The following is a 25,345-nucleotide window of genomic DNA, read 5'->3' as shown; positions in this document are numbered from 1 at the left end:
ACCGGTCGACGATAAAAGAAGCTAAACAAACCCTAAGAGTGAAATATGAACTTTTTAAATTTTAAGAATAGAGTGAAATGTTAGTTTTTAAAACTTGTAAAGAAAATGATATTAGTTTTTAAAAATTTAGAATTTAATTATGAAATAACAATTTTATCCTTATTTATAACTAAAAATTGTAACAATAGTTACCATATAAATGAGTATTTAAATTTTTTATTCGCCATGATATAATTTTGAGATTAAGCTAAAACTTCGGTGGCAAATTGTCCTTTGCCCTTCAAAGTAAATTACCACTTTGGGAGCATTTACAGCTCCACGAGTCAAAGCGAAGGATACAACCATCACCGGGTTGAGTTCGACTAGTAAAATCGTAAACAAATACAGATTTTCGCCATCTTTTTTCAGGATTATCTCATGGAATCCTGAAAATCTACATGTCTTTCTACAGCTTAATAGAAAGAGATATTGAACTTCATTCTTCTGGGTGATCTGCTACACCTTCCCTGGTAGCCACGGACGGATTCGAGTCATCTGAAGAGTCTGCAAACTCCTCTTTGTACATTTCTTCTATCATAGGCTTCCACAGTCGAACTCTGGCATTTATGAACCAATTCGATACCTGATAAAAACAAAATGGCATTGCCCATGTTAAGATAAGAAGAATGCTGAATCATTGGAAAGTAACTGGAGAGCCAAGAAATTACCTGGTTCTTAGTCAGGCCTGTCTGAGATGCCAGCATTAGCTTTTCAGAGTCATTAGGATAACTGTTGGAGAATCATAAAGCAAATATCAACCATTCGCAAGAACTGAGACTATATGTATGGTCAAGATTATAGCACTTACGGGTGGAGAAAGTGTTCGAAGAGCCAAGAGCGAAGGATTGAGACAGAAGTCTCAGGCAATCCCCTGATGGGTCTCCATACTTGGCGTTGAGTCTGCAACATTCCAAGCTGTTGAAGGGACATTCTGTGCTGCCTGGATTCCCTGTCAAGTAAACTAAGTTGAGATAATCCTGAGCTGATTTTTGGCAAGTCTTGTGAAAATCTTCTACTTGTGACATTAATTTGAGATATTATGGCATCTCTTAAACTGCCAAAATGCCTGGACATGGCTTGCAATGCCAATGCAGTGTAAGACTTGGCAGCTCCTAACCCTGCTATCACTTCAAATGATGACACCACTTCCTCCATTTGATGGTAGTATTTCTCATATTTGTTTTCAACCTGAAAAGGGATGATTTTTTTTTGAAGAAATTGAAGCTAACAAGCTAAATAAATGATAGGAAAATCTAGTGTTCAGAATGTAAATACAAACCTCTTCTAATAAGGAAATAAGCTTAGCAATTCTAAGATGAAGTTCATATTTTTCTGCAGATAACATCCCATTATTGCAAAATTCTGCTTTCAGTTCAGATGATAATCTTTGACCACCTCTTCTACTGCCATGATACAAGTTTCCTATATATCTTTCATCGTTCTTGTCAATGGCCCTGCCACCAACATTAACAACTTCTTCTAAAAGAGATTGAGCTGGTTTGAGAAATTTTGAATTCCCCATTGCAGAAGCAAAGGATTCTATCCCATTACTGGAGCAAGAACGATTTACTGAGGTGGAAGATGAAGTAAATGTGCCACCAGTATATGAATAGTCATCACTAACATGCTCAAATCCAGGATTACAAACTTGTCTACCTTCATTCCCGCAAAACAAGTAATTGGTAGAAGTGATATCTGAACTTAGAGATCTCTGCTTGTATTGGACTGATGGAACAAGCATGTGAGAGCCAAGAGATAGAGAGAGTCTCTGAGCTTGGTGATTGGTCTCATTTGATGCTCCAAGAAGGTCCATTAAGTGTCTACTGTGACTGATCTCAGATTCCTCAGCAACAGCAGGAGCATGAACAAGGTCCATTGATCTTGACATTCTTTCCCCTAGACACTGAATACTTGGCAACAAACCAAGAGACTGAGAATAACTGTTATTGGTCCTCACAGCAGACCCATAAGCATCAAAATGTTGGTTTTCAAATTGATTCTGACCAGTGATGGAGTCTGAGATTATAAATTGGTGTAGCATATTCGAAGCAGGATTTGGGGGTGAGTCTTTTGAAACCATAATGACCTGAAGTGGAGTAAAGTTTATGAAAAGGATTGCTGGACTGTGTCTGTGGGTGGTCTTTTTCAAACTTTAAAAGATCAAATGACCTGCTTCAAAACAGATTACTGATAAGATCAAGCAGCACTGAGAATGCTAAAAAATGAAGGCATTCAAAACCACAAAACTAAGTTACTAGATAAATTATTCATCAAGCAGATGACCATTTCAAGTTATTATGAGTACTTTACTGAAAAGAAAATCTTTACTAACTTGCATACAAGGAAGCTCAAACCAGGGAGATCCAGAGTTAGTATGAATTAATAGTGGTTAAAAGCAACTTTGAAATCTAGTTAGATGCATAAAAATGGGAATTTGGAAACATAATGGACTGTGAAGAGAGAAAGAGAAAAAACATTAGAGGTTTCAGGTTGGCCAAAGTATTGAACAGGAGGTGAAAGTACATGAACATGACTAGAAGATCTGAAGACAAGACAGACCAAGAAGAATTTGCTAACTAATTCCAAACCTGATTGGGAGGTTTGAGTAACTACTAAAGTTAAAAAGACATTAAAGCTAAAATGGAATTCTTTCACCTTTAACAAGCCTGAAAGATTGAATGCCAAAGCATGCGGTAAAGCATCAGTCTATGAGTGCTAACACACCTTTGATGAAAGCAATTTAAAGAGAAAGCAATGACTCCTTGTCTCCTTTCTCTCTGAAAAATGAGAAGGTTTAAATCCAAGCTGCAAAAAAATGCTATAACACCTAGAGACATAGGCCTCTGTTAGTTCTTCAGAGAAGCAAATTCAATTGGGTAAATAGATTTCAGAAAATTACAGATAAAGAAAAATGGTCCCCAATCTTTCTCACAATAAAACAAGAAGCAAAAGCATCAACCCCTTCAGCTTTAGTGCCTGCAGTTAACATTTCTTTGGGAGTCTCAAAAAGTATTATCAGCTCAAAACAGTGTTTCACTCTCTCTCTCTCTTCTCACAGAAAAAGAGCTCTTAATATGCTAAATTATTTTGTTCACTCTTGGATTGCTGTAACCTGTAAAAGGAGGGAAAAAAGTGGGCTATCTTTTGCACTCCCAGTTTTAAGATTGTCAACTTGTGAGTCTGTAAACATGTTGGAATATTTTAACTTTTTCCCTGGTACGTGTTGGAATCTTGCTAGAGATGTTGAAATGACACTGAAAGTGAAAATAAAAATTGGTTCTTTGCTCTCTCACATACAGGTAGAAGGTAAAGATAAAAGGATGAGAGCTTGACACACGAAGACATATTAAGATGAAAATCTTCACTTATTTTTTTATAATGGATCCGATCATTGGTTGGTGTGCTGCTGAGTGGACTGATTCTGGGTGATTTTTTTTCATCTGCTTGATCTTTTCTGGATGCTATAAGTAATGATTGCTATATTTGTTTCTTCAGCCTCCTCCAGTTGTCAGCCTATGGTTCCGTAACTTGTTAGGACCTGAAAGGGCCATGCTACAGTTCGATTAAAGCGTCTGCATAATCTGAAGTATGCCCGCAAATATCAAAAAGGAGAAAGATCTTCTACGCTTCTCCTCTTGAACATTACAGTAGGCACAATATTTTGTAGTCAACAGTTCAAGCAGACACATTCAAGGCCGCCCACTATCGGATCTTGTGTGTGGCCAGTGCAGTGCAAATGCATTGTTTAGAGACAGCTTGATTCAATGACATTGTTGGAGATTGTGCACAGATTTATGTAGACAAAATTGACCACAAAGCAGTATAACTGATGGGTAAACGGCACAAAATTCTCAATAATATCTGCAATATCTTATGGGATTGGTTAATCGAAGTAATATTTTATTATTAAAATAGAGGTTATATTATTAGATATAAATAATTATTATATTTTATAATATTTAATAGGTATAAATAATTATTATATTTGATTAAAGATAATAAAAAATACTAATAAATTATTTTACTTAAATATATTTAAATATAATTATTTTTAAATATTTTAAATATTTTATTATATTAATTAAAAGTAAATATATTTTTGTTTCAAAAAATTAATAAATAATAATATAATTATGATAAATCAAAATTATTTTGATAATCTTTTGATACCTAAAATAAAGATGGTAATCAAATTACCACTTATATTATTTGTCACCTCAATGTTGGTAATAGAAGATTTTCGTAATCTTTTATTACTGATAAACCAAACAAGATAATATAAATAATAAAAGATAAATTACCAAGATAATATTTAAATCTTTGGAACTAAACGGTCTTTATCTTTTAAAATCTAAACCCTAAATTTTTATATCTAACTCAAATTCACTTGATTAAATAAATGTGCCTTTTCATATCTTACTTTAGAAAGAACATATTTATTATAAGTTATTATATTATTTACGCAAAAGATTAATATATTTATATATTAAAATTTTTATTTTTAAGATAAATTTTAAAATATCTCTTTATAGATTAAATTTAAACCGAATTTTAAAATAAATTTTAAAATATCTCTTTATAGAGTAAATCCACACCGAATATGAATCCAAAAACATTACTCCCTCTCACCCACTCACTAAAGAGCAAAACCAAGTGGTCGTTAATTCCATCGGATTCATATTTGAGAGTAGTTATATGACTGGTGTTAAGGTTGTTTATATGATTATGGTATAATCTACCAATATGTTTTGTTATAAATATACCACAATTTTAAGCTTAATTTATGAAAGAGGGTAATACTCAAAACTACATGTGATAGGTTGTGAATGATGTATGATTGTATGTTTGGATGTTATAAGTGTTAATAAAAATTTTAGAGAGTTTTTTGGTAATTCAAAAAAAAATTTGAGGTGTTTATGAAACCTATAAAATTTTAACACGGTCATCCATGGTTTCCAAAATGAAGCTATGCTTTTAATGGGTAATTAATTAAAATAAGCAAAAAATTAAGCGTTTATACGTTTTTAGGCCACCCTAGAAAAGTTTTACCAAAATAAGCAAACCGTATTTTTTTTACCCTTTTTACCCTTATGTTGAAAAACCCAGTAAAAATATTTTTTCTGAGAATATGCGTCAGTTTACGACGGTTACGATGGTAGCTAGAGATTTTACAGTGAAACCCTAAATATATCGAATGTATATGGATGTTTTTGAATGTTTCGAACGCTTAAAATGATGTAGTTTCGATGTTAATGGATGTCTAGAAGTGTAGCCGTTGAGAGACAAAAGCGCAAAAAGTGAACAGTGTCACGCAAACTGTGCAAACCGCGCAAATACTGTTCACATCGCGCAAACTGCTTGCAAAATTGCGCAAAAAATACTGTTCACAGACTATAATATCTACTTTTGCGCGATGTAAACAATGATTGCGCGATGTGAACAGGTTTGCGCGGTGTAAACAGTGTTTGCGCGATTTGCACAGTTTGCGTAACACTGTAAATTTGCGCAGTTTGCATGACATTGTAAATTTGCGCGTTTTTGTCTCTCAACGGCTACACTTCCAGACATCCATTAACATTGAAACTACATCATTTTAAGCGTTCAAAACATTCAAAAACATCCATATACATAATTCGACATATTTAGGGTTTAGTGTAAAATCTCTAGCCACCATTGTAACCACCATAAACCGACGCACATTCTTAGAAAAAATATTTTTACTGGGTTTTTCAACATAAGGGTAAAAAGGGTAAAAAAAATACGGTTTGTTTATTTTGATAAAACTTTTTTAGGGTGGCCTAAAAACGTATAAACACTTAAAATTTTGCTTATTTTAATTAATTACCCGCTTTTAAATAACTAAATATAATGCAATAAATTAGAAATATAAATACTATATTTTAAAGCTATAAAAATATTTTTTAAATATATGAGACTTGATAGGAAAAAATATGTATTTGCTTTCATGAAGTTTTGAAAATGATATTTATACCGTATAATATTATTCACAGTATTAGGGATGACAATGGAGATGAATGGGAAGGAAATCTCAATCCCTTTCCCCTTTTCTGTCCCCGTAGAGAATATCAATCTATGTCTCCATTACAAGAATAAAATGATTTCTCACCTCTCCTAGTGAAAAAAATTCCTTCCCTATCCTCTTTCTGTTCCTACGATAACAAATATCTTTCTTATATTTTGTAAACATAATATAAATATATTAAATAAAAAATTAAATAAAACTAAAACCAACTTACTATTTTAAATATCATAAATATGATATATTAACCATTTTTTAGTATATACAACAAAAACTTAAAAAAATTTGAAAAATATAAATAATCTAAAATTATAAAGATATATTAATATTTTAAGAAGTAAATATATTAATATAAGAGATGGGGACGATGATGGGGCAGAAAGGAGACATATGTATTCTTGTTTCCACCTGTCTTCAGCCCATCCCCGATTATAGAGTTTTTTTTATTCTCGTCCTTATCTTCTTTTTTATTTCTATGAGATAATTTTTTTTTATTAGGTTTGGAGAGGGTCAGAACCTCTAAAATTAGATCAAAATTACCGTATCTACATGGTATAGATTGATAAAAAGTGTTATTATAATATTTTAAATTTTAATAATAAAATACAGTTAATTATAACTTATTATAATTTATGGATAAAATAACTAGAATAAATGCTCTTTAACCGTTAAAGCTATCGTCAATCTTTGATAGATGTGTATAAAAATAACTTTTTTATACTTAGGTGGAGGGAATAGTGATTTTACCAAACCTTGCGTGGGAAGTGGTACTTAGCCCTACAACAAAATCGGCAATCAAGGAGTCGTTAAAACGGCGATGTATTGGCAGAGACTCAACTTTCCAGAGTGGAGAGTCACCACTGAAAGCAAAATTCTATCATGAACTTGAGCTTCGGTTCTTTCACATGTCTATCACCTCATATTCACGAACTCAACTTTCAATGGAATTCGAGCCATAATCGATCAAACTTTTCTCTCGGTCTACTTACAAACACCACCACCAACACTTCGTCGAGATTAATCGCTAGAGTTCTTGAACAAGGCCTCGAAGTTGTCTCCCCCGACACCGACGCCTCTTTGCGAAGCCGCCCTGTAGTCGACACAAAAGAAGAGGCCGGTGGAGCTCTAAATGGACTCGCAGGGACTGAACAAGAGGCTAAAACAGTAAAATCGCCAAATAGACTTACGAAGAAGAGAGACGACGAGGAAAGTTCTAATATCAGGTTCAAGTTGCGAAATGGAAAAGAGGTCAATCATTTATTTATTTACTGTTGTTTTTTCGTTTTGTTGAGTTCTTGGTTGCTGGGAGATAATTAAATTGGATTGGCTTTTTGATTCAGGTATTTGAAGAAAGAGCCTATCTTGTGGGTGTTGAGCGCAAAGGTGATAAAGAGAATTTGTTTGATATAGAGGAGTCTCTCGAGGAACTGGGCCAGCTGGCTGACACTGCTGGTTTAATGGTTGTTGGTTCCACGTATCAAAAGTGAGTATTTTGTTACTGTATTTCTGAACACTTCATTGGTGTAGCAACTAAAATGGAAACACTTTAGCCTAGTCTGTCTAGTTAGTTATTTGAATATCAGAATGTTTATTTGTAACATATGGCATCTTTAAAAAATAAGACTTTATGAGCAGCAAGCCTGTTGCTCTTGTGATAAATAATGCAGGCTAACTTCACCAAACCCAAGGACGTACATTGGATCTGGCAAGGTTGCTGAAATTAAGAGTGCAATTCATGTTTTTGGGGTTGAGACTGTAATATTTGATGATGAGCTTTCAGCAGGGTAAGTTTTGTATGAAACTATAAATCAATGGATCATTTTTGCTTCAATTAAAATATGTTTAGCATTAAGATCACTTTTCATAGATAAATTGTGTTTCTTCCAGTTTTCTTGTACTTGTACATTTTTTATGTTCTTTTGTTGTTATTGTACTACAATCTTGAAATCCTCCCAATACATGTTTTGATATATTAGCAACAGTAGGATAACATGAATGTAAAGTGCTGGTGTCCATGAATATTCCTGGAGGGTGAGAATAATAGTAGACCGAGGCATGGAATCTGTGTGATTATGGAGTTTATTTTTTTATGCTCTTATTCTAGCTCATTATCATGTAGATAGCAATGCACTTGTAACTCTCCTACTTATTCCAACAGAAAAAATTTGTCCATTTTTCTCTGTACCGCTTTTTCAGTGATGAGGAATCCCCTCTCATCTATATCTGCACTTCATATGTGCATGAGATATTTTCATTTGGGGCATATATTTTATAATATATTTTGCTAATTTCTAAATAGGCAGTTACGCAATTTGGAAAAGGCTTTGGGTGGAGATGTTAGAGTATGTGATCGCACTGCCCTTATCCTGGATATTTTCAACCAGCGAGCAGCAACACATGAAGCAGCTTTACAGGCAAGTTTTATTGCTTTGCTTTTATAAATTATTTATGCTAGGTCATAACCCATGCTAAAGTTCAACCTCTAATTCTCTGAGAAGCTTGATCAATGTCTTCAACAAAAACAATAGTTTTCTATCAATTAACTTGTGATTAAAATGTTTGTATAGGTTGCACTGGCACAAATGGAATACCAATTACCTCGGTTGACTAGAATGTGGACTCATCTTGAACGTCAAGCAGGAGGACAGGTGAAGGGTATGGGTGAGAAACAAATTGAAGTGGACAAACGTATCTTACGTAATCAAGTAAAGTTCCTATCTTCTGTAGCTTAACAGATAATCTCAGTTCCTTTCTATATGTCCATAGGACATTCATAATGTTCTTGTCATCTCTGGAATTTGTGTTTGGTCTGAATCTCTGATGCTTTTGATAGATTGGGGTTCTCAGAAAAGAGCTAGAATCTGTTAGAAAACATCGAAAGCAATACCGGAACCGGCGCACTTCTGTACCTGTCCCTGTAGTGTCATTGGTAAATTAAAACACGTATATTTGGTTTTTCAATATTACATGTTTGGGATTCTCAGTATTATATGCATTTGGACAATATTTAGGTTGGGTACACAAATGCTGGAAAGAGCACACTTTTAAATCGATTAACTGGAGCTAATGTTCTTGCTGAGGATCAATTATTTGCAACCCTTGATCCAACTACAAGAAGAGTTCAGGTCAGAGTCAGATATATTAACAAAACTCTTGTTCCAACATGCTTTCCTACCATATTTCTTTGTGTGATTTTTGTTTTCTATGTGTTCTATATAGATGAAAAATGGCAAGGAGTTTCTTCTTACAGATACTGTTGGGTTTATTCAGAAGTTACCAACTACCTTGGTGAGGACCTTAACCGCTCAGTTATGAATATGGCATAGTCAGCTCTGTTATCATATTTCGTATTATAGCACAATTCCTGCTGGTATTAATTAAGTTATTATTACTAATTGCTATCAGCTTCACCATTACGGGATTTTTTTTTGGGGGGGAATGTTGATTGTTAACCTATTTTGGACTGGAGCATAACAAATCTTCTCACCTCATTAGCTAACTACTCCTGCAGGTGGCTGCCTTCAGAGCAACTTTGGAGGAGATATCAGAGTCATCACTTTTAGTGCATGTGGTAGACATCAGGTATGATAGTGCCATTGTGTTGGTTGGGATCTGATTCTGGTTATCAATATTATCATCTTTTTACATTATACTTCTGTGAAGTTCAGCCATCCCCTGGCACAGCAACAGATACATGCTGTGGACAAAGTTCTGTCAGAGCTAGATGTGTCATCAATTCCGAAGTTAATGGTGTGGAACAAGGTACTGCAATTTTATTTTATTTTTTTGTTGATTCAGATTTACAAACTTGTGAAGTGAAACAACAATCAATCAGCTCTTATGTAACTGCTCTTTCAAATCTACTCTTTTATATATTTACCCCTTTTTCTTTTGGGATATTTTTAAGAGGATAAATTAGTCTCTTTTAAATATACTCTTTTATATATTTACCCCCTTTTACTTTTGGAATATCCTGAAGAGGATAAATTAGTCAAGCATAAGTACTGGATGCTGATTGATTGATCATGACCATTGAAATCACTTATGTGCACACCTTTCCTAGCATTCTGACACTTAAAAGTGATGAAGGGATTGATAATGATTTTCTGGAAGGCCTATCATTTGTGTTGATAATTTCTCCCTGTTAATGAGCATTGGCTTGGAATCAGTTTCAATGTTTGCTTTTGGGCTTGTTAGTGAGCATTTGGATATACACAAGCCTTAACATTAATTTATTGCAATATGAAATTCCTGTTGATAATTATGCTGCTTCTGCCGCCACTCATGGCACGGCAGGTTGATAGGGTGAGTGATCCTCAAAAGATCAAGTTGGAAGCTGAGAAAATGAAAGATGTTGTGTGCATATCTGCTTTGAGCGGTAGTGGATTAGATGAATTCTGCAATGCAGTTCAGGAAAAATTGAAGGTAATGAGTTGACTTATATCCTTAGTGTCATTGAGCTATGATTATTCCTGATAATAAGGATGGAGTTTGTAACAGGATTCTATGGTCTGGGTGGAAGCATTGGTCCCATTTGACAAAGGCGAGCTTCTCAGTACGGTACATCAAGTTGGAATGGTGGAGAGAACTGTGAGTGTAAACTAGATATTGAGATGATTTCATTTTATTTTGTTCTTGGAGTGAACTGATAGCTTATTGCTTGTTCCTTGTATATTTTCACTTTACAGGAATATACAGAAAATGGGACATTAGTGAAGGCACATGTTCCCCTTCGTTTTGCAAGGTTGCTGACACCGATGAGACAGATGTGTTTATCATGATTCCCAACTTTATTAGTCAATATCATTTTTCATTCTATTGTTATTGCACCAATCCTTCATGAATGTATGATAATGAATCTTTTGGGCAAATGCTTACTATTTTTCCAGAGACAGGGAGAGTAAGGAAGCTCTGTGTTTTCTTGACAATGTTAGTCTTCTACCTTGTATTGTCTCTGTCAAAGTTCTACTATGAATGAAAATTTTAACCACCTTATTGCCACAGTTTCCTGCTTTATTAATGCGATTGCATGCATAAGAAAACTGGTGCAGTTACTAATTTGCTATGAGCTACCCCGTTCTAGCCCAAGTTCTCCAGTGAAATGTTCAAGGCTCAAAGCGGGACATATAGGATCTCTGCATGATGCTGAGCCTCGTTGAGCTGGAGGAAACTGGAGCAGTGCAATATTGGAGCCGGTTAAACTGAGACCCTTTGTATGACCACTGCAGTAGACATACCGTCGGTGCTATGAGGCTTTTGGGTTTATTATGGTAGTAGGTTAACAAAGGGGTGGATTTAATTCGAACGGTTAGTGCATGAATCGTTGTATGGCTTGATTTGAATGGAGCTTGTGTCATTGGCAATTATTTTCTTTTTCACTTTTCTTTTGTATACAAATGATTATTCTTTTTCAATGATTCAAATGAGTCGAATTCGATCTCAAGTGGGCTGATTTAGATTCAAACTGAGCTCTGTGTTATAGGCAACGGAGTTCTTTTATAGAATTTTATCGGTTGTTTTTCAACTGAAGACATGGTTTGGTCTAATTTTATAGTTTTACCGTTGAAAATCCACTGTAAATTGAGGAAAGGTGTGATTTCAGACCCACAGGGATTCAAGTTAGTTTTCGAGAATTAAGGGGTCTGAATTGATTTTTAAAAAAACAGGGTACTTTAAGAAAATTGACCATTACCACACCCGTCCTCCAAGAAAGGGTACAGAAAAAGCTAGGAGCAGAGCAAATCGACCCTCTGTTCAATCCAATCCAAACCCTTACTGAATATCTCCTTGAAAAAAGCATATAGAAATAACGAGAGAGTAAAAAAAAAGCAACGCCAAGGCTTGTTTTTGATCTAACTATGAGCGGGGAGGGAGAAGATGCCGTACGCCGTCGTAATGCGGTCACCGAGTATCGTAAGAAATTGTTACAGCACAAGGAGATCGAGTCAAGAGTTCGATCTGGTAAGTCTCATGGTCGCATCTCCGAACATCTTCAATACTATGACTTCCATGCGAGTCACCGTTCACGTCATCAATTGTTTTGTTATTTAGGGTTTCTTCCTATTTCTTTTTCCGAACGAATAATTTTTTTCTAGGGTCGTGCGTAATTGGCGATTTGCGTAAATTGAGCAGAATTTAAGTATCTTTTTTAGTTTGATAAGTTGATTTGTTTTATTTGTCAATATTGCGGGAAGTCATTTATTGTGACTGTGATCCCCAAGCACGTCCTTGCCGTTTGTAAAACCTATAGAAATTGCTTACTGGTTTGTTGTGGGGTAGTTTTCTGAGTAATCAGTTTATGTATAACACTAGGGGCATATTTAAGGTGTTGGGTGATATTGACATGGAAATATGTATGTGCAGTGAGGGAAAATCTTAGAACTGCTAAGAAGGAGTTTAACAAAACAGAAGATGATTTGAAATCTCTTCAGAGTGTTGGGCAGATCATCGGAGAAGTTCTGAGACCTCTTGACAATGAACGCTGTAAGTTGTGCTTGACTTTTAGTTCTGTATTTGCTTTCTTTTTTATCTTAAATATTGCATCTTAAATTTGCTATTTGACTTGTGAGATTTAAGAACAGCTGCTGTGCTTGAATAGGTCTCATTGTTGTGTGAACGAATCAGTTTCGGAAATTTTTTTCTTCAGTTGAGAAATTGTGTCAGAATTGATCAACAGAAAAAAATAAATTTATTTAATTTGATTTTGGAATGTATTATGCAACTCTTTTGGCCTTTAATTTATTTAATTTCCCTTTATTTTCTGCTGTATTTTGTTTCTTCAGATGTTTATATAGTTATTTATGAATTTGAAAAACAATTGTGTTTCCCTGTTTCAGTGATTGTTAAAGCAAGCAGCGGTCCTCGGTATGTGGTTGGCTGCCGTAGCAAAGTGGACAAGGAGAAGTTGACTTCAGGAACAAGAGTGGTTCTTGATATGACCACACTTACTATCATGCGAGCTCTCCCTCGTGAAGTGAGTTGTTAAATTTTATATTATTATTATTATTATATTTTTATGTGGATTGCAATTTAAGGGGACAAATTAATAGTCGATCACATTTATGTTCATCTTAAATTCTAATCCAACTTTGGTTATGATAAAGAAAGGGATTTTGATAGATTTGATGCCCATTCATGGAATGAATCGGGATAACAGGTTGATCCAGTTGTCTATAATATGCTGCATGAAGATCCTGGCAATGTTAGCTACTCTGCTGTGGGTGGTTTATCTGATCAGATCAGAGAATTGAGGGAATCTATTGAGCTACCTCTCATGAATCCTGAGCTTTTTCTTAGAGTTGGAATTAAGCCTCCCAAGGTATATATTGCTTCTTTTCTTTCCCCTTGTTTTCCATTTTGTACTGCGTTCTCTCACAATACTAGTATTGTAAACCATGTTGTGATGCTTTCCCTCTAACCGTATTATTTCTTATTGACTGGTCTCCCAGGGTGTTCTTCTGTATGGGCCTCCTGGCACTGGCAAGACATTGTTGGCAAGAGCAATTGCTAGTAATATAGATGCTAATTTTCTGAAGGTTAGATCTTGTTTCTGCATCCTGACATTTGGTTTCATTATTGTGTGCAATCTTCCCTTGGAATTTTGATAACATTCTATCTCCTGATATTATATAGGTTGTTTCAAGTGCCATAATCGATAAGTACATTGGGGAAAGCGCTAGGTTGATACGAGAAATGTTTGGATACGCACGTGATCACCAAGTAAGAGCATAGATTTTGTGATACTTATGTCTTTCCCTTGTATCATCATTCCACTTTTCTTATCTTTTGATTTGCTTGAGCAGCCATGCATCATTTTTATGGATGAAATTGATGCCATTGGTGGGCGTCGTTTCAGTGAAGGTACCAGTGCTGACCGTGAAATTCAGAGAACACTGATGGAGTTGCTTAACCAGCTTGATGGTTTTGACCAGCTTGGCAAGGTATTCTTCTTGGTTTATGACATAGACTTGGATGCAGATGTCCACAGTGGGAATGTGAAAGAAGCTTACAATTCTTCCTTCAGCATCTGAATTCTCCCTTCCATGTCAGATATTTTGCATAAATTTGCAAAGACTTTGCTCCTTTTTTATATGTGATGTATGGCAGTAGCTAGGCAGTGGGAACCTTTTACCAATGGAGTCCTTTGCATCCATCCTTGTTTCTCATAAATTGTCATTGTTTATTGTAACAAAATGATTTAAGTTCACAAAAAGTTCGCCCTGTATGCATGTGTTTCAATTTGTTTGAAAAGCTTTTTTTATTTAGTGAATGAAAAATTGATTATGTTATTTTCTTTTGTAGGTTAAAATGATAATGGCCACCAACCGACCTGATGTCCTTGACCCTGCACTTCTACGTCCAGGTCGTTTGGACAGGAAAATTGAAATCCCATTGCCAAATGAGCAGTCTCGCATGGAAATCCTTAAAATTCATGCTGCAGGCATAGCTAAGCATGGTGAAATTGATTATGAAGCCGTTGTAAAGCTCGCTGAGGTGAGTGAGAGTGGCTTGTGTTTCTATCATTTTTTGCTTTATTACAACTCACTGATTTCTGCAATTACTTCAGGGGTTTAATGGTGCTGATCTCCGAAATGTATGTACTGAGGCTGGAATGTCTGCAATCCGTGCAGAGCGTGACTACGTGATCCATGAAGATTTTATGAAGGTAATGCTCTTATTCTTTGATTCTAATGATCAATTTATGTTAGGGTAAGCCCTGACTCTTTCTGCAATATGCACCAAATTGTTTCAAATAATACAACCGTATAAATTTTTTTGAAGGAGAAAAATAATGACTATATATGTGGCCTTAAATAATTCTGTGCCTGTGTACTGGTCTATGGTTGAACCATTTGCAGGCTGTCCGGAAGTTGAACGAGGCCAAGAAACTTGAATCAAGTGCACATTACAGTACTGATTTCGGAAAAGATTAAAAGACATTTTTTGAGCAGGGATGTTTGGGCAGTGGGATTTCAGATGTAGTTGCTTTCTGATTTTGTTACAAAATGCTACTTTATCTTTTTAATTTAGTTCCTTGGGTGATGTAATGCACTATATTTCATGCGAAAGCATTCTGCAAATCATAACACAAATTGTGTCCCATTAAATTGATTTGCAACTATTGATGTGTGATGAGTTGTGGATTTTACATTGTTAAAAAGAGCCTTAATTGCGTTGTATGGTTGAATTGCCCTTTGTAGGGTGAATTTGTACTGAGTTTGAGCTTCAATGGGTTAGTCGAAAAGTTGTCGGAAAGTTGTCTAACAATAAAAAAAAGAATCAAGATAATAGAATTAGATTCGAACTAAGCTAGTTTGGATTAGCTCAATATTTGGCTTGATTCAAACTAAAATCAATTTAAAATTTTAGTTTGGTTTGAATTTTTCTTGACAATATTTTTAAAAATTCTAATAATATTATTTATTTGATCAATAATATTTTATTTTAGGGAGAAGGATTATTTCTCACTCAATTTTTGATGCGTTTTTAAAATGTCACCCACGGCAGATGGAAATCTACTTTTTCCACTCATGAGCTGTTAATATGGATAAGGGTAAAATGTACATTTTACCCTTGTTAGATGAAATGATAAAAATACCTCTCAATTTAATCTGTCAAATTTGTCCCAAAATTGACGTGAGGATTTTACCATTCACCCCCCTTAGGTTTTAGAAACTAACATTTCACCTTACCTAAAGTTTTTAAACTTTGAAAACTAACATTTTCACCCCCAAACCTAGGGTTTCCATATTTTTCAAAATGCAGCCGCCCCCCATAACTTTCAAAACTAGTAGTTTCACCCCTATTCTTCAATTTATCTCCTGACGTCGTCACCGACCTCCTCCTTCTCCTGGTGCGACGGGGGTGGTGCGATGAAGAGACAAAGACGTCTCTTCGTCGTACCATGCGACCATCTCTTCGTCGCACGGTGGTGCGACGAAGAGGTCTACCCAGACGACGAAGGACGACATTTCGTTGTCCTTCGTCACTCGTCACGTCGTCCAGACACGACGACGAAGGACGATGAAGCATCGTCCTTCATCTGTTCTTCTAAATCTGGACGAGGCTTCATCGTCCAGATCTGGGCTACGAAGGGTCGTCCTTTGTAGTCGAGATGAGAGATCGGTCGACTGAGTATGCCGTCGGTGGTGGCCGGAGAAGGAAGCAAACCTTAGGGGTGAAATTAAACTTTTCAAACTTTGAGGATGGGTTAGTTATTAATTTTTAAAACCTGGAGGGGGAAAACAGTGAAATTTTAAAGTTTTAAAAGAAAAATGACGATTTTGCCCCTGTCCCTAACTGAAAAATTAGACGGTAGTTTGGTCATGGGTGGGAAAAGTGGATTTTCATCTGCCGTTGGTGGCATTCTAAGAACGCATCAAAAGTAGGGTGGGAAATAGTCTTTTTCCCTTTATTTTATTATGTATTTTGGTGATATTTGTAATCAATTTGAACAAATTTAAACTATTTCAAATTTAAATCAAAGTTTACCTATATTTGAGTTTGGTTTAGTTTAAATTTATCTTTACCAAAAGGCCAAACGACTATTTCCCACCCAAGGTATGCTGTAATGACAAGTTTCTACCCTTTAACTATGGAAATACCAAATACCCATCCTTGACCGGTTAAATTTAACAGAACCCTAATGCCTGAAAATTTTATCTTTTTTTGCCCCCTTAAACTTTAAAAACTAAAATTTTCCCTCAGCCTAAGTTTTAAAAAATGGCAGTTTCACCCTAGGGTTTGGTTTTGAAATCTCCGACGATCTCTCCGACTCCATTGTCGACGACCTCTCCCTCCCGAAGCATCATTTTCTTTCGGCAATCTCTTTCCTCCCATTTGGAGGGCCGATCGGCGTCGGAGATGCCTTAGGAGACGAAGCTGTCGTCTTCGTCTGGGAAATTGAAAGAGTTAATTATAAAAGGATGCCCCAATATGAAGATTTTCTCTAAAGGGATCTTAAGCACACCGAAGTTACCCAAAATTCTTTATGAGATAGAGGAGGTAGAGATTGGGAGGACTGACTTGAATGCAAGTATACAACAAGCACATAAAGAAAAGGTTTGTATTCAAAATGATTAGTTTAAATATGTAATCCAATTTTTAAGAATATTTTATTTTAAGCATTAATTATAATAAATTGTGTTATAAACAATATTGACCTTGATATCGTATAAACAAGAATTCGCTTGTGCATCTGAGCATTATTGTTGAACTAGTAGCCACCAAACACTTTCACACCTATATTTATAAAATTATTATATGTTAGACGACGACTTCGTCTTCATCACTTCGTCTTCCTTGACGAAGTTCTTCGTCTCCCAAGGAGTTTCCGACGTCGATCGACCCTCCAAATGAGAGGAAAAAGATCATCAGAAGGAGAGGATGTCTCGGGAGGGAGAGACCATCGGCAATGGAGCCGAAGATTTCAAAACCAAACCTTAGGGTGAAACTGTCATTTTTTAAAACTTAGGTTGGGAGAAAAATTTAGTTTTCAAAGTTTAGGGGGGTAAAAATAGATTATATTTTAGTTTATTTTTTAATATTATGGAGAAAATAATGATTTTACCCTTATCACCGTTATTTTTAACTGGTCATGAGTAGGTATTTGATATTTCCATAATTAAAGGGTGAAAACTTGTCATTACAGCACACCTTGGGTGGGAAATAGTCATTTGGCCTTACCAAAAAGAAAATTCACTGGGAAAGAATTCCAATGACTCGATCTTGAACTAGTGTAACTTCTGTTCGCGTACGTCTTGATCAAACCGAACCCCTAGCTCTGTATAAAAACAGCACTTTCAAATGAATCCCTAAAAGGACTCATCGTGTGACAACCAGAAGATTGATTCGGTGCAAATTGCAAGCATTTTCAGTGGACCTCTTCCTCTTGAAGATGAAATAAACGGGAGATTTTTTTTTGCTCCATATGAAACTGCCACCACCACAATTGTAAATCAACGTGGAAAATAAATATCCAGAGTCCAGAATCCAGATAACGCAGCACCCACGTGGCAAAATTACAGTACCACAGGCAAAAATCTTCGAACCCCACTCTTCTTCTTCTCTCCATATCAGCCACATCTTCTCATGAACCGCTAGATTTCTCTCAATAACACGAAAATCAATCAATGGCTGATCAGTTTTATCAGAATTTCACTTATAATATTGGCTATGAAATGAATATCTGAAAATACCCATTTGTAATGGCTCTACCCCAACTCATTCCTTCTCCCACTTCTTCATCTTTCCCGGCTCAGTCTCACCACCAACCTGCTTTAAACCCTAACCCCACATTAAACCCTAATAAATCTTTCGGTTTTTTCTCTAATTCTTCTTCCACCCTTTGTCACCGCCGTAGAAGACCTAATTTTCTTCGGTGCTTAGCTTCTTCTTTCCCTGAAAAGCACCACACTAACCCACCAAAATCTGATGACGATGTTGAGCTCCCGCTCTTCCCGCTTCCACTTGTCCTCTTCCCTGGAGCCATTCTTCCTCTTCAGATCTTCGAGTTCCGTTATCGCATTATGATGCACACCCTCCTCCAAACCGACCTCCGCTTCGGTGTCATCTACTCCGACGCTGTTTCGGGAACCGCTGAAGTTGGGTGTGTGGGAGAAATCGTCAAGCACGAACGGCTTGTAGACGATCGGTTTTTTCTCATTTGCAAAGGGCAGGAAAGATTCCGTGTTACGAGTATTGTCCGTACGAAGCCATATCTTGTTGCGGAGGTGACGTGGCTGGAGGACAGACCGTCTGGCGAGGAAGACTTGGACGCCTTGGCCAGTGACGTGGAGGGTTATATGAAGGATGTGATTCGTTTATCCAATCGATTAAACGGGAAGCCTGAAAAAGAGGTTGTGGATCTGCGGAGGAATCTATTTCCGACGCCGTTTTCGTTTTTCGTCGGGAGCACTTTTGAAGGTGCGCCCAGAGAGCAACAAGCGTTGCTGGAATTGGAAGATACAGCGGCCAGGCTTAAGAGAGAGAAGGAAACTTTAAGGAACACGCTTAATTACTTGACTGCTGCTTCAGCTGTTAAAGATGTGTTTCCTTCTTCAAGTTAATAGGTATTTGAATGCTTACTCTTGCTGCTCTGTTGCTTCATATATACACAAACAAGTTGTAAATTTTGTTGTGTAATCTGATTTCTTCATTTAGACTGGTTGAAACTAGCTGGCAATCGATAATCGATATATGGGTTGTTATTTTTTTTATGAAACTGTGTAGTTCTTTATAGTGCAAGCCCGCTGAACCTAATTAAAACTGAAGTATGATTCTACAGGTCCCTTGTAGATACGTATTCAATGTTACTGTTGAGTTGATTAGTGATGTTTTCTGCATTGTTGTGGTATAATTATACATAAACCATGTGAACATTTTGTGTGATTTTAGTCCAATATTCAGCTTGCAACCATAGTTAAGAGACTGAGAGGCATATGTTGTCATGATGGCTGAACTAAAAAGTAACAATTCTTAGTTTTTGCCTGCAACATGATTATAATGAACTAATTTATTGATTGAAATTTTATGGGGAAGGGATGTTTTCCTGAAAATGTGTGCTTTCTGTTGTAGCATAGAGGATTCTTCTTGATTTAACCACTTTAAATGTGAATTTTCTTTTAATGGTACGTTTCTGTAAGGAGGATTGATGAAAATCAGCAGTTAATGTTCTCAAGAAGTGGCTCCTTCAGCATAACTTTTACTTAGCTTGATTGTGTTGAATTTAATGAGCCATTTAAATTGATAGTGCCATTTTCTTTCATGTTAGGGATACTTTTTGTATGTGTATCTTTTTCCCACTCTAAATATTTTTATGCTTTGGCACTGTGGTAAGGATTCTGGGCAAACTAACAAGGGTTCATGACACAATTTAGTTGAAGTAGCTTGTTTTTGCACAATTTAGAGGTCCAAATCAATTTTTTGTTGGCTAGGGAGTTGCATGTATCATAAGTTATAGATTGTCAAAATTTGCTTAATTTTTTGGCAATGTGGGCTGTGTGTGGCCTTGCTTATAATATCCTTAGGCACTGTGGTTACGATTCCGGTCAAACTAATCAGAGTTCATGACACAATTGAGTTGAAGTAGCCTGTTTTTGCACAATTAGAAGTCCAATTCAATTGTTTGCCGGCTATGGAGGTGCATGTATCATAAGTTATAGATTGTCAAAATTTGCTTAAATTTTTAGCAATGTGGGCTGTGTATGGCCTTGCTTATAATATCCTTTGGCACTGTGGTTAGGATTCGGGGCAAACTAATCAGAGTTCATGACACAACCGAGTTGAATTAGCCTGTTTTTGCACAATCAGAAGTCCAATTCAATTGTTTGCCGGCTAGGGAGGTGCATGTATCATAAGTTATAGATTGTCAAAATTTGCTTAAATTTTTGGCAATGTGGGCTGTGTGTGGCCTTGCTTATAATATCCTTTGGCACTGTGGTTAGGATTCGGGGCAAACTAATCAGAGTTCATGACACAACTGAGTTGAATTAGCCTGTTTTTGCACAATTAGAAGTCCAATTCAATTGTTTGCCGGCTAGGGAGGTGCATGTTTCCCAAGTTACACATTGTCAAAAATTGCTGAAATTTAATTTGCTATTTTAAACTTCTTCTTACTGCCAAAAATTAAACTGTGCATCACACATCTTTCCTTTATGTCAGTGAGGGAGATACTTTGGTGCTTATGCTATAAGTGGGGTGCAACCTTTAAAAATAGGCCAAAGGAAAATTGCATTGTGAACTACTACTTTACAATCTTATTAATTGGTTATGGTTTAGGGCTTTATATCTTGCACAGAATCCTTACTTGCCCTGGAAAGAAAATTGGCATTACAGCAATTCTATGCGTGTACTGATTGTCCTCAGTTCATTTGCAGAGAAATGAATATCCCATTTCATGAAATTTCACACCCATGACCACCTCACCAGTTCGGTAATCAAACAGATGGGGTGTGGTTGAACAAAAATATTGATTTTAAGCTAGCTATAGTCCTCGTTTGATCAGTCTAACAATTACACCAATCAGGATTTTGAGGTGACTAGACAAAACCAGGCATCTGGCATCCATGGAGGGTTCCCAGTGCCAATGTTCTTGGAAGAGTCTCAAGTGTCATTCCCGTGACATTGCCAGTATGCTGCAAACATGATATTGTTATTATAGTTTATGAGACTAGAGCAGCTCTGCTTTGTACGTTTGAGAGGTCTTTTTGTTCGGTGAAACAAATTTCTGAACTGATGAAAATGCTACTGTCAAGATTATCGTCTTAGTTGAAATGTTTTATACAATCTTCATTTGAACTTCAAAAGAATAACAAACTTAATATAAGATGGACAGAAGAGAATTCGATATTTACCTTCTGGCATTGCTTCCTCTCTGTATCACGCAAAGGGATAATCAGACGGGCAACATAGAATACGGTCCGTACAACACAGCATAATCCAAGTCGTAACATTTGTACTTAAAAGCATATACCAAGCATTCACAACGTACAACGGCAAGTTTCGCCATGGGAACAAATAACATGTGAAAAGATGGTGGGACCCGGAGGAGGTGGGGGATGTGGATTTGGGCTGGTCTTAGTTGGATACAAAGCTAGCATAGAGGTGTCAAAGGCCTGTCTGTCGCTGCCTTATATAATTTGGCATAGCCTGCATTGGCCCAACACAGAAAAACGCCGGCCATGCCCACTAAGGGCATATGGGGGTACACTTTGGGTCATGTCTCAGGCCCTAAGTTTTATCACGCTGGCTCGACCCAATGTAACCTCTAAACTAGCATAGTGATGTCACAAAGAAAAACAAATGTTCAAAACCTGTTAATCGAATCGATTTGATCACCTTTTGAATTGAACTGATTTTTCAGTTTTGAGAAAACTGTAAATTGAAGCTACACCAATTGAAAGATTGACCAATTTTGAATTGAATATTTGTTTAATGCTTCTTAATTGAATTTTCATAGGGACAATTGTTCCACTCTGGTTTTAAATTATACATTTGTTCAATTCGTCAAAAATGGTGAATGACCTGACGAGCAATATAGGAAATGGAACGAGCATTCAACAATTCTTCCAACTCAGAAGGGTCAAAGAATGACCTCGTTCTACTGACTGATCAAATTTGTACAAATTGTTATTATTGGTCACCAAGTGTTTAATGCATTTTCAGTCTCATGTAATTCAAAACTGGTAAAGGGTGATTCAAACGATTCAAGCTGGAGCTTTACCCATAATGAATGGTGTTGTTGAGCATTATATTTTACTGTTTATTCTTTTTAGTTTCAGATGCTTAAAATATATGGAGATTTTCTTTGTTTAAAGCGGCGAGACAGGCTTCGGCAACCGAATTATAAATAGTAGATCCTCCAGATTCAATGTTTTTGGGATTCTCTTCATGATTATTATTTATTTGTTTGTTGTCTTCTTTGGTAAGGTACACAGAATTTCCAAGCTACCACATGGTTTTTATTGCTAGGGAAACACGCAAATTTTTTCTATTCACAAAGGCCGAAAGATTATTTTCTGACCAAATTTTGATGATGCAAAATATATAAATATTAATGTGTTTTCATAAGATTACGTTTTTTTATATACAAAATAATATATAAATATATTTTTATACGATTAAATATTTTTATATATGATATAATATATAAAATGTAAGGGGTATACCCTAAAATATATTAATACAAAAACTCAAAATTATCCTCTACTAGAAATGCGATAGCAATATAAAAAAATATAGAAGAGGAGATTCGTTTGAAGAACAATCCAACAAACAATTATAAGTTTCCTATTTTTAATTTTAATATAATATAATTTAATATTATTTTATTTTTAAGTTAAAATTATCTAATTATATAATATATATTAATATTGTCTTTATTTGATATGTTCATAAACAAGTTGGTGGATATTATTGTATACATTGATTTAGGTGGAAAGGTTGATGACGGCGACGATGAAGATGAAGTCTTCTGAATTTGGAATCAGAGTAAGAGTCAAAAAACGTAAGGAAGATTCAATGCACGCAGAGAGGATCTCTGTAGGAAAAGTCTTAGAAATGGGTCCACTGTCTGCATGAATTTCATGCCAAATTTTGGAGTTTTGGAAGGCTTCCAAATTTTGGAGTTTTGGTGCTGGTTTTAGAAATACAAACGCCCGCATCTTCTTATTCCCACCCGTTTGTCCCAAACAAGGCCCTTCTCCACATGCTAAATTATCCATCAGATTTCTGTGTTTAATTAAATATTCAGATTTATATATTATTATATAATTAAATAATTAAATTATAAATAAAATAATATCAAAATACATAATGATACATTTTCTAAATTTTCAATACAATATTCATAACTAAACGGACTTAACATTGCTTGTTTACCATTCTCCTGATACTCTCATTCTTAATTTAGGCAAGTAGAGTTTCCATTTGTCTTTTTCTGTGTTTGCCACCTGGAGCTTGTGTAAGGTCAACAATGTAAGCCAAGTGTATTCGTGAGAATGACAGTGAGCCTTGCTGTGGACACGATTAAACTATTTCTCCATGACAAGTATCAGTCCAAACCCAATGTAGAGACACGTTTCCAACCCACTTCAACCTCTTATCTCTCCCTTCTTTCCCTATAAATACCTTCCTAGTTTTCAGAGTCCTCTCTGCCTAATAATATTGTCAAAGGCACTCATGGGTGGTATTGCAGAGAAAGATAAACTCAAAAAGCCTGCACAAGCAAGTTCAAGGAAAGGTTGCATGAGAGGTAAGGGAGGTCCCGAGAATGCTCTTTGCACTTACAAAGGTGTTCGTCAGAGAACCTGGGGTAAATGGGTTGCCGAAATTCGTGAGCCCAATCGTGGCGCACGTCTTTGGCTTGGAACATTTGACACCTCCCACGAAGCTGCCATGGCTTATGATGCTGCTGCTCGTAGACTTTATGGCCCAGATGCCAAGCTCAATCTACCACAGTTGATTCAGGCTCCCGAAAGGCCAAGCCAACCTCAAATCATTGATGATTCAGGCATCAAAAGCTCACCAAACACCCCGCTTCCCACAGTACAGGTGTACAACAATGACTTGATGATCCCATTTTCTAACGACAGCATCGAGTCTCATGCGAATTTGGCAGAAAATAGTGCGAAAGTTGAGAATAATGAACAGGGAATGGATAGATTCTGGGACAGTTTGAACGTGAAGCTGCCTGTGTTTGATGAATCCATATGGGCAGAAGCGGCGATGTCCGTTCATTATCCTATGTTGGAAGAGTCAGGGCTTTTTGGTGGGAACCAGCTGGTGGATGGAGCTGGATGGGATGTGTTGCAGACTCCATGGTGCATGTGAAAACTTGAAACTAGACTCCATGAAAACCAGACATCTAAACTGCCGCCATGTATATATATAGATAGATGATGTGTAAATAAACTGTAGTGTCCACGTTAAAAAAAAGGAAAATAAATAAAGAAAGAAAAGTGAAACGTTTGTGTGTATATATATATACACACATGCATATGTTCTGTCAGAGCCACGAAGCCTCGAGGGTTTTTCTGGGCTTTGCCATATCTGTCTTGATCTACCAGCGTACATCACTCCCGTACGTTCTCCTCTGTGAAATGGTATCAATATATATATATCGTAAGCTTATCACAGTTTTTTTTTCTCTTTTTCTCTGTCTGTCTGTCTTTTTTTTTCAAACTTCTATGTAATTGTCTTGTGAAGTTGCAATAGTTCTAAGTGGAAAATCTCCATTCTATCGGCATGTGTCTCTCATCTCCACTCTATCATGATTTTCAATATAAGATTAGATTCAATCAAGATCAAGTTCAAATAGAATTTAGTTTGAGATTGATATTTGATACACTAAAAGTTGAATTCAGTTTGAAAATAATTTAACTTTAACTTTAATTAAAGTCAATTTGAACTTAATTCGTTTAATCTGAACTCAAATTCAAGCCTGAACAACTAAGATTGAATCCAACTCACTCCAGTATATGCCTCATCTCCAAGCTATTTATTTAGCAGCTGCCAATGTATGAGGATCCCTAATTTGTGCCTCTCATCTCCAATCTATCAATTAAGCAGCCCAAGGAACAGAAACGATACTTCAAATCCTATCTCTTCAATAGTCTCATTAGTGGGTATAATCAAATTGAAAACATAAAGACTTAACAAGATATAAACAAAAGTTTAAAATAGAAGTGATAATAAGAGGTTTGCAAAGCTGATTGAATACTAAAACTTTCAAAAAAAATACTTAAGTTCAAATCTTTCTTACGTTTA

The 25,345-nt window shown here is 36.0% G+C and overlaps 5 protein-coding genes across 9 annotated transcripts; 4 read left to right on the top strand and 1 right to left on the bottom strand.

The window, feature by feature from the left end:
- Positions 1 to 254: 254 nt before the first annotated feature.
- Positions 255 to 3,225, bottom strand: LOC123202837 (BEL1-like homeodomain protein 11). Of its 3 annotated transcripts, XM_044618986.1 has the most exons (6): positions 2,972 to 3,225; positions 2,695 to 2,866; positions 1,319 to 2,208; positions 848 to 1,227; positions 708 to 768; positions 255 to 622 (listed from the first exon to the last, which is right to left on the bottom strand). In XM_044618986.1, the coding sequence occupies exons 3-6, from the start codon at positions 2,117 to 2,119 to the stop codon at positions 476 to 478; spliced, it is 1,389 nt and encodes a 462-aa protein (XP_044474921.1). In that variant the 5' UTR covers positions 2,120 to 2,208; positions 2,695 to 2,866; positions 2,972 to 3,225; the 3' UTR covers positions 255 to 475. The 3 variants fall into 3 exon arrangements, with proteins under 3 accessions (XP_044474921.1, XP_044474920.1, XP_044474922.1); XM_044618985.1 differs by having other exon boundaries at positions 2,764 to 3,225; XM_044618987.1 differs by lacking the exons at positions 2,695 to 2,866; positions 2,972 to 3,225 and adding an exon at positions 2,372 to 2,658.
- Positions 3,226 to 6,884: 3,659 nt separating this feature from the next.
- On the top strand, positions 6,885 to 11,522 carry LOC123202835 (GTPase HflX). 3 transcript variants are annotated; one of them, XR_006499090.1, is made up of 14 exons: positions 6,885 to 7,327; positions 7,420 to 7,562; positions 7,747 to 7,863; positions 8,379 to 8,493; positions 8,647 to 8,784; positions 8,913 to 9,008; positions 9,091 to 9,204; positions 9,299 to 9,367; positions 9,591 to 9,661; positions 9,748 to 9,841; positions 10,376 to 10,504; positions 10,580 to 10,669; positions 10,768 to 11,008; positions 11,163 to 11,522. XR_006499090.1 is itself a non-coding variant. In XM_044618983.1 (13 exons), exons 1-13 carry the CDS (start codon positions 6,959 to 6,961, stop codon positions 10,858 to 10,860), a joined length of 1,638 nt encoding a protein of 545 aa, XP_044474918.1. In that variant the 5' UTR covers positions 6,885 to 6,958; the 3' UTR covers positions 10,861 to 11,082. The 3 variants fall into 3 exon arrangements, 1 of the variants encoding a protein (XP_044474918.1); XR_006499089.1 differs by having other exon boundaries at positions 11,131 to 11,522; XM_044618983.1 differs by lacking the exon at positions 11,163 to 11,522 and having other exon boundaries at positions 10,768 to 11,082.
- A 256-nt stretch (positions 11,523 to 11,778) lies between these two features.
- Positions 11,779 to 15,186, top strand: LOC123202836 (26S proteasome regulatory subunit S10B homolog B-like). The gene is made up of 10 exons (XM_044618984.1): positions 11,779 to 12,040; positions 12,443 to 12,562; positions 12,916 to 13,052; positions 13,236 to 13,397; positions 13,528 to 13,614; positions 13,712 to 13,798; positions 13,882 to 14,019; positions 14,381 to 14,572; positions 14,646 to 14,744; positions 14,938 to 15,186. The coding sequence occupies exons 1-10, from the start codon at positions 11,938 to 11,940 to the stop codon at positions 15,010 to 15,012; spliced, it is 1,200 nt and encodes a 399-aa protein (XP_044474919.1). The 5' UTR covers positions 11,779 to 11,937; the 3' UTR covers positions 15,013 to 15,186.
- Positions 15,187 to 17,890: 2,704 nt separating this feature from the next.
- On the top strand, positions 17,891 to 19,296 carry LOC123202834 (lon protease 2-like). Its single transcript, XM_044618981.1, has one exon. The coding sequence runs from the start codon at positions 18,286 to 18,288 to the stop codon at positions 19,144 to 19,146; it is 861 nt and encodes a 286-aa protein (XP_044474916.1). The 5' UTR covers positions 17,891 to 18,285; the 3' UTR covers positions 19,147 to 19,296.
- Positions 19,297 to 23,748: 4,452 nt separating this feature from the next.
- LOC123202833 (dehydration-responsive element-binding protein 2D-like) lies at positions 23,749 to 24,712 on the top strand. Its single transcript, XM_044618980.1, has one exon. It carries the CDS (start codon positions 23,759 to 23,761, stop codon positions 24,407 to 24,409), a length of 651 nt encoding a protein of 216 aa, XP_044474915.1. The 5' UTR covers positions 23,749 to 23,758; the 3' UTR covers positions 24,410 to 24,712.
- Positions 24,713 to 25,345: the final 633 nt, after the last annotated feature.

Source organism: Mangifera indica, chromosome 19, assembly GCF_011075055.1.
Source record: "Mangifera indica cultivar Alphonso chromosome 19, CATAS_Mindica_2.1, whole genome shotgun sequence".
NCBI lineage: Eukaryota > Viridiplantae > Streptophyta > Magnoliopsida > Sapindales > Anacardiaceae > Mangifera > Mangifera indica.
The sequence above is the reverse complement of the archived record's forward strand: the minus strand, read 5'-3'. Positions and strand labels throughout refer to the sequence as shown.